At 60.8% G+C, this 8,873-nt stretch overlaps 1 protein-coding gene across 1 annotated transcript in view; it reads right to left on the reverse strand.

The window, feature by feature from the left end:
- Window positions 1-8,873, reverse strand: part of SCAP (SREBF chaperone) — a gene marked incomplete in the record, with an annotated part of 32,184 nt that overhangs the window by 10,098 nt on the left and 13,213 nt on the right. Inside the window, 6 exon segments of the mRNA XM_027769297.1 lie at window positions 2,377-2,503; window positions 2,854-3,026; window positions 3,548-3,653; window positions 3,812-4,032; window positions 4,688-4,845; window positions 6,001-6,130. Of these exon segments, the coding sequence (XP_027625098.1) occupies window positions 2,377-2,503; window positions 2,854-3,026; window positions 3,548-3,653; window positions 3,812-4,032; window positions 4,688-4,845; window positions 6,001-6,130 (915 nt within the window).

An 8,873-nucleotide genomic window follows, 5' to 3' on the forward strand; every position in this document is an offset into this window, starting at 1 on the left:
CCCCGAGGGGGACCACCGGCGGGTTCCCCCCCGATACAGCCTCTGCTAGGGAGCCATGAAATGGGGGCTGGGGGGTAACACCACAGGCTCAGGAAGGAAGCATTTGTCCCCAAAGCAAGGGAAGTAGAGAGATGACAGAGCTGCCTATCCTACAGCCAGCACGGTGCACTGCTGGCCCACCGCCACCAGCTGCCACCAGACGGGTGGCCTGCCAGAGTCCAGCAGGCCAGAGCTGAGCACAGCCCAGGGAAGGGCTCCTGGGCTAAGCCTTAGAGGGCAGAGGAAGCAGTGGTGTGGTGTCTCAGACGCTGCCTTGAAAGTGACCTGCCCTGTGAGGCGCCGAACTGAACAGTGAAGAGAAAGATTCGGACTTCCCCACCCACCACCGTCCTGCGCTCACACCATCTAGAAGCAGTATGTACACATGCACACACCGCACGCATACGCGTGTACATCACACACGCACATGGCCAGAGACAAACACGCGAACATGTGCCCCATACAAGCATGTGCTCAAATAAACACGCACACGCCTGTACACACAGTATACACATACCGCAGTATGCAGATACCTCACATGGATGCAACCAAGCCCGACACCCTCAAGAGGAAGCAGCTGTGATTTTTTTTTTTTTCTTTTTTTGGAGAGGTTTTTGCTATAGGGCGCGTGCACTCGCCAGACAGACAGAGAGAGACAGAGAGACAGAAAGCGAGAAGTCACCCCCTAGTGGGGATGGCCATGTCGCAATCCCTTCTCCTCCATTCTCCTCTCGGGATCTTGGGCATGCATGCACACACACCCGGGGTGAGTTTAAGCCACCGGGTCTGGGACTTGAACCGCGGTTGACTACATGGGAGTCCAGCGACATAGCCATTATGCCAACTGCTGGTCCCACCTGGCATGAGTTTTAAGCCACCGGGTCCAGGACTCGAACTGCGGTCAACTACGTGGGAGTCCAGCGACATAGCCTTTATGCTAACTGCTGGTCCCAGCAGCTGTGACTCTTGAACTGGGAACAACGACATGAAGACACTGGATGGCAGGTGTCCCGCCCAGGGAAGGCCAAGGGCCCAGGCGCACAAAATTGTCTGGCCTGAGGGCCATGTGTGGCCCCATGGAGCACCGAGGGACTTACCCGCCGTTGAGGGTGGGCGTCAGGCCGAAGAGTGTGCAGAGCCCCACGGACATGAGCAGTGAGCTGAGCACTGTGACCACGGCGGCCAGGGCCAGCCCCCACTTGGACTTGACCATGTCAATCTTGCCTGCAGGGCGGGGAGGGTGGTCAGGCCAGCACCCGGGCCCACACAGGGCTGTGCCCACTGACTGGGGGACTGGGTGTGCCCTGACCGTCCAGGAGGGGGCGCTCCTGGCTAAACCGAAAGACAGATGGCCACACACGTTTCCTGGTCTCGTGCCTGTGGTGCGCCTCTTAGGGACCCTAACGCAGGAGGGTCTGATCTCAGAGTCAGAGGAGCCCCGCACCCACCCAGGCCCGAGGCTGTGGGGGAGGCATGCCCAGCTCCCCCCAGGCCTGCTCAGAGGCAGGACGCAGGCAACGGAGATGCCTGTGGACTTGGAGAACACCCTGGCCCACGGTGCCTGCGTGACGTACGGGTGGAGAAGTAGATGTAGGCGAACAGGATGATGTAGGTGGTGACGAGGGGGATGAGCTCGGCGACACCGATCTCCTCCTTGAAGTGCACGTGCACCAGGCTTTCCGCCCGCAGGCTGCAGTTAGGGCTGGGGTGCAGGAGCGTCAGGCGGGTGCGCAGGCTGCCCAGGAACCTGGCAATGGGTGGGTGGGTAGCTGTGGGGTCCCCCTCAGGGTAGGGCACAAGGATGTCAAGAGGAAGCAGCTGTGATTTTTTTTTTTTCTTTTTTTGGAGCGGGTTTTGCTCTAGGGCCCGTGCACTCGCCAGACAGACAGAGAGAGACAGAGAGACAGAAAGCGAGAAGTCACCCCCTAGTGGGGATGGCCATGTCGCAATCCCTTCTCCTCCATTCTCCTCTCGGGATCTTGGGCATGCATGCACACACACCCGGGGTGAGTTTAAGCCACCGGGTCTGGGACTTGAACCGCGGTTGACTACATGGGAGTCCAGCGACATAGCCATTATGCCAACTGCTGGTCCCACCTGGCATGAGTTTTAAGCCACCGGGTCCAGGACTCGAACTGCGGTCAACTACGTGGGAGTCCAGCGACATAGCCTTTATGCTAACTGCTGGTCCCAGCAGCTGTGACTCTTGAACTGGGAACAACGACATGAAGACACTGGATGGCAGGTGTCCCGCCCAGGGAAGGCCAAGGGCCCAGGCGCACAAAATTGTCTGGCCTGAGGGCCATGTGTGGCCCCATGGAGCACCGAGGGACTTACCCGCCGTTGAGGGTGGGCGTCAGGCCGAAGAGTGTGCAGAGCCCCACGGACATGAGCAGTGAGCTGAGCACTGTGACCACGGCGGCCAGGGCCAGCCCCCACTTGGACTTGACCATGTCAATCTTGCCTGCAGGGCGGGGAGGGTGGTCAGGCCAGCACCCGGGCCCACACAGGGCTGTGCCCACTGACTGGGGGACTGGGTGTGCCCTGACCGTCCAGGAGGGGGCGCTCCTGGCTAAACCGAAAGACAGATGGCCACACACGTTTCCTGGTCTCGTGCCTGTGGTGCGCCTCTTAGGGACCCTAACGCAGGAGGGTCTGATCTCAGAGTCAGAGGAGCCCCGCACCCACCCAGGCCCGAGGCTGTGGGGGAGGCATGCCCAGCTCCCCCCAGGCCTGCTCAGAGGCAGGACGCAGGCAACGGAGATGCCTGTGGACTTGGAGAACACCCTGGCCCACGGTGCCTGCGTGACGTACGGGTGGAGAAGTAGATGTAGGCGAACAGGATGATGTAGGTGGTGACGAGGGGGATGAGCTCGGCGACACCGATCTCCTCCTTGAAGTGCACGTGCACCAGGCTTTCCGCCCGCAGGCTGCAGTTAGGGCTGGGGTGCAGGAGCGTCAGGCGGGTGCGCAGGCTGCCCAGGAACCTGGCAATGGGTGGGTGGGTAGCTGTGGGGTCCCCCTCAGGGTAGGGCACAAGGATGATTCCTGGGAGGAGGGTCTGTCAGACCCTCTCCCTGTCCCCAGTCCATGGTTTCTAAACTTGTCCTCCACAGCGTCCGCGGGGCCGAGCTGCACCCAGCCCCTTTCCCACCCTGTGACCCCACTCTCACTGCCGAGGGCCGGGAGGGCACGGGAGGGCGCGGGAGGGCGCGGGAGTGCCCATACCCATGTGGGAGCACACCCATGCCCACTGGGGAGGACTCGCGGGCTCAGCAGTCATCAGCAGGGGACGGCCGCCTGAGGCTGGAGAGAGCCCGAGGAGGCGCCAGGGCCTGGAGTGCCAGCTCCGCCTGGGCCCCGACTCTCAGCCAGCTGGCGGGTCCCCCCACTTCTAAGGGACGGCACCCTTCGTCACAGGCATTCACCAGGCCTGAGAGCTCTCAGACCCAGAATGGCTGACTCAGCTTCGGCGTCTGCAGCTCGGCCAGGAGCCCACGGGCCTCACCTGGCGTGGTAGCGCCGGAAGACCAGCGTGATGGTGTATGAGACGGTCCTCTTCCTGCTGTAGAGGCTCACCCCGCTGTACCGCCCGGGCACGCCGAACAGCAAGTCTGCGGGGGAAACCAGCGGGCACTGACGGGGCAACAGCAAGTGCTGCAGAGACACCGCTGGCCTTGGAAGGAGGGGTACCCCGATCTGCCAGAACACCCATCGAAGAAGAGATGGCGACCAGCAGGCACCCTGGCCCTCGGGGCACCCGGGCAGGCACCTTTGAGCGTGGCTGACGTCTGCAGGGTTTTGGGCTCGTGCTGGTGGATGGTCCCGATGATGTCGGGGTCGGCATGGAAGCGCTCCCGGTCATTCTGCCAGAAGTTCCCGGGGGACAGCAGCAGGCACCCGTGCTCGGGCAGGAGGTTCCGGAGCTTCCTGAGACCTGGCAGCAGGTCGCTCACCTGCAGGCACACCTCCTCCAGGCTCCTGGGGCCAGAGCTGTGGGGAACAGGTAAGACCCCGCTGAGTGCCGGCACAGGGCAGGCCCTGCGCCCCTGCAGGGGACCCCGTCTTCCTCTCCATCGAGGCCCCGTATCTGCCCCCAGCACTTCACCACTGCTGAGGGCAGCAGAGAAAACAATAGTTGCAGGAAACAGACAACCGAGCAGCTGTCTTCAGAGGGCCCTAAAGCCCATGAGCTCTGAGGAGAGGCAAGGGGGGACATGGCACATGCAGAGGCTCCACCACGCCGGCCAGGTCAGCAGCACACGAGAACGGGCCACGGTGAGGTGCTGTGTGTAGTAACCGAAACGCTCGTCCAAGCTGGTGTGTGATGAACCCAGTGGTGAGGAGGGCCCCAGAGCCAGCATGCCCAGGGACCACAGGGTGCAGGGGCAGTAGCTGCACCCAGGCCGAGCCGGTCGCAGCCACCTCCGCCTGCCCACATCCCAGAAGCTGTGGCTGGGGCCTCGGCTCCTCGGGGCCCTCCCGGCCGGCACTGACCTCCTAAGACACGAGTGTAGGGCTCTACCGTGCCGTCGGTGAAGGGCACCCACGGGGGCCAGAATCGCAGCCAGCTCACCCCCTCCTTGCCTCCACTGGAGCTACACCGAGGACGGTCACTGTCCCTCAGGGCGAACCACGATCCGAGTACCTGTCTCTGAGCACGTGGTTCCGGATCTCCTCCACCAGCTGGAATGCCCGGGACAGAGGTGAGCGGAACACGTCCACTGCCAGGAGGTTCTTGTGCCAGGGGGACACGGAGGACTTCACGAATATCTGCTGGATGTAGGCCACCGGGGCCCCCACATACTGCGAGTGATGGAGGGACAGCAGGGTCAGTGAAGCAGTGGGGGAGGCGGGGTCCAGCTCCGTGAGGGCTGAAGAGTGCCCACCAACAGCAAAGCAGCTCGGGACCAGATGTGAGCATGAGGGCCGCAGTAGGCCAGCACCCGTTCCCCAGGCAAGGCCTTTGAGAGCACAGCCTCGCCCATTCCACGCACCACGGCTGTGTCTACACTCCACCAGAGCCGGGTTGGGTGGCCTCGAGGCCTACATGGCTACCACCCTGCCCTTCACAGGGCACAGCTGGGACCACGCCCTGACCACACTCCCCGAAGGGGTGGGCAGCCTGCTGACTAACCAGGTTGTACCCCGTGGCACGATGGGGGCTTGCAGTTTCCTCCCCGTGCAGGAGCGATCACATCACCAGCACGCGGGCGGCACCAGGGCAGCACGCACAGCAGCCACACTAGATGCATGCACACGGATGTCGACAGGTGTGCAGAGGCCAGCAACAACAGGCAATGCATGGTTCCACCTGCCCCCTAACGGCCTGTGGGCAGCAGCAGCGGCAAGGGTGCTACCGGCCCAGGCTCTCAGCAGAACGGGCCGCACGGGACTCAAACCCAGGTCTCCTCGCCGAACATCACACACTCTTCAGAACCCACCGTCTACCCTTAAAGGGCCTGTGACAGGCACGGACCCTCTGGCGCCAGGGCCTCGCACGCGATCCTCTGAGCCAGGAGTGCAGGTGCAGGAGGCCTGGAGCTCTCGAGTGCGGACCCCACCTGAGCTAAAGCCCCGGGCTTAGTCCAGGCAAGCTTCCCCGGCTGTGAAAGGGCTCAGATCAGCGCCTTTGATAGATCAGAGTGCGCCGCACACACTGGGCCGTGCCGGGACTCATGGCAGGGCACTCTGGGGTGCTAGCTGCTCACGGCCACAGGAGGTCATGAGAGGCCAGGGTGCTGCTTGTCACATGCACAGGGTGTGTGAGCCCAGGGGATGGGACTTCTGCGTGTTCCCTTCCAACAAAGGCGACTCATGAACTGTACAGAACACGGCAGGGCCCGCGAGGCTGCTCGGCCGGCAGACATCAACAGAGGCTGACCGCCCTCACGCCTGCTCCCAGACCCTGCCTCGGCCGAGCCCAACACCCTGTTCTCCCGGCATGGCCCAAGCACCTACCCACTCCGGCTGCCCGGTCAGCTCTCCGTGCTGGGGGTCCGGGTCCGCAGGTGGGGGTGAGTAATCCTTCACAGGAGTGGAGAATTCCACGGGTCCCGTTCCTGGCAAGGGGAGCTTCAGCAGCGGGTAGCTGGGATGAAGAGAGAGGGGTGAGGCCATCCGGAGAAAGAGGAGGAGTCTGCTCTGAGGTGGCAGGACATGGACACCACAGGGACAGCCCTACTCTGCACACATGCATTTGGTATTAGAACCATAAATGTTGGGGCCAGCAGATGGGGTGGTAGTTAAGAGCGCCGGACTTTCACGTGGCTCACCGCGGTTCGAGCCCCGGACCTGGTGGCTTGCTTTTACATACCCCCCGCCACTCTGTCCCTCTCTGGTCAAATTTAAATACATAAATAAATAAAAGATAATTCTTTTTTTTTTTTTTTGGAGAGGTTTTTGCATGTGCACTTGCCAGAAAGATAGAGAAAGACAAACAAAAAGAAAGAAGCCACCCCTCCCCCCCTCCGGGAGATGGCCATGCCACAATTCCTTCTCTCCATTTTCCTCTTGGGATTTTAGACAAAGAGGGATTTTAAGCCTCTGGGTCCGGGACTCAAACCACGGTCGACTACATGAGAGACCAGTGACATAGCCATTACGCCAACTGCTGGTCCCTAGATAAAATAATTCTTAAGAAAATACAAAATAGTGACCAGCAGTTAGCGTAATGGCTATGTCGCTGGACTCCCACGTAGTCGACGTGGTTCGAGTCCCGGACCAGGTGGCTTAAACTCATGCCGGGCGCGTGTGCGTGCGTGCCCAAGATCCCGAGAGGAGAATGGAGGAGAAGGGATTGCGGCGTGGCCATCCCCCCTGGGGGGTGATTTTTCGCTTTCTATCTCTCTGCCTCTCTCTGTCTTTCTGGCAAGTGCACGCGCCCTATAGCAAAAAAAAACTAAAAAAAAAAAAAAACCCTATAAAATGTCACAGCTAGAATAAGACTCACAATCTAGATCCAGAACTTCTCAAACTTATTTAGTTGCTTATAGCTTCCCAGGAAGCCTAATGGGTAACATAGCTGGGTTAGGTGGCTTCAGAAAATTAAAGGCAAGATGCTAAAAACGAAACAAACGTAAAAAAATGTGTCAAGTTAGACAGACGTAAGATAATGAACAAACTGGGAGAAAAATACAAAACCCCACACGGGCTCTGATTCAGGTGGCTAAGAAACTGCCCCACTTGAAGGGGCAGACCAAGAAAATTGCACAGCCTGCAGACGGTGTGGTTTCAAGAGCCCACCACATGCAGAGGAAGAACCGCGGCCTTGCGCCAACAAGCCAGTACACGGATGCACACTGTTCAGCTTCTCGTGTCCTTGTGCCGGACCACACTGTGTGCGTGCCAGAGAAAGAGGAGGCATGGCCGATGGGGCATGGCCACACCACGGCCCCTTCTCCTCTCCTCCGTCTCTCCACCTTGTCAGGACAGGGCACGCACTAGCGGAAACCTGCTGTGCTCTTTGAGTGCTGGGGCAGGACCTGAACCGCAGGGGGTGCCACGTGGGACCTGGTTCCATGAGTCTGCCGGCCACAGCCGCAGAGCCAGCCTGGGTCCCGCACACACGTGGATCTTTTCCACCACGCACACTCCTGTGAACCACGGCCCAGCTCAAGCTGAGACACGCGTCCAGATCCTCAGAAGACGGCCGGTGCCTGCGCTAGTCAACAGCGCCCCACACAGGTCACCACTGTTAGGGCTCCTGCGCTGAAACACTTTCGCTTATTCGTCAACATCACATAAACGAGGTCATCCATTCTACTTCACGCCCTTCGAGAGTGGCTTTCGCTCCAGTTATGTCCACACTGGTGCGCGCCGCAGACCAGCCTGCCCGCCGCGTTCGGCTCCACTGACCGGCTACAGCACTGTCCGTGTCTGTCCCACCGTCACAGACATGTGGCTGTGACATGTTGCAGCGACTGAGACCGAGGCTATTGGGCCAGCCTCGTAGCGCAGCAGTAAGCCCTGTGCACAGGGGTGAGGTCCCACGTGGCCTCGTGGTTCGGCCCCCAGCCACAGAGGCTGCGCGGTAACCAGGGGTGGGGTCAGCTCCTGTTCTGCCCCAGAACATCTGCGCTTCGGAGTCTGCCCGTGCTTAGGCTGTGGAGGCAGCCGGCAGGAAGAGGGTGAGGAATGGTGACAGAGATGCCCACGGTGCCTGCCACATGCCAGCACCACCCTCTGCTGTCACACAAGACAGCCGGTTTTCAACACCTTCACCTCTGCCCCGGGGTGCTGGGATCCCCACTCCTAGACCAGGCACTGCGTGACAGAGTCACTGACCGAGCCAGGATTTCACGCAAGTGCTCAAACGGCCCTTGACATTGCACCTCGACTCACAGCACGAGAGCACCTGCAGGAAGACGGGGAGTCACGGAGGGCTTGCACCCTATAACCTGGCGGGGGCCGCAAACGCCAAAATGAAACCCACCGGTGGGGGACCTAAGCACTATTTGCTGCTGCTGTCTGCTTCTTTGATCCTGCTCTCTTCTGTCTTGTCCTGGAGATGGGGCTACCACTAACTGAGCACCAGTGGCCCTGCTCGTTTTTCCTCATTCAATAAATATTTGAGCATCAGGTCAAGGCCGGACATTATGCAAGGCTCAGAGGTGAGCAGGGGACCGAGGGACAAGACCCTGCTCTCGCAAGACTCACATCCTGGCTGGGGGTGGGCCAGGGTAGGCCAGGCGGAAGGTACACGGGGCAGGGGGGCAGGGTGCGGGTCGGCAAGGAGGGAGGGAGCGGATGAGGCAGGTACACAGGGCAGGGTGCGGGTCGGCCAGGAGGGGGGGAGCGGATGAGGGCGGGACAACCGGCCGGGGGGGGGGGGG

This window comes from Tupaia chinensis, unplaced genomic scaffold, assembly GCF_000334495.1.
Source record: "Tupaia chinensis unplaced genomic scaffold, TupChi_1.0 Scaffold149184_1, whole genome shotgun sequence".
In the NCBI taxonomy this organism is placed as follows: domain Eukaryota; kingdom Metazoa; phylum Chordata; class Mammalia; order Scandentia; family Tupaiidae; genus Tupaia; species Tupaia belangeri.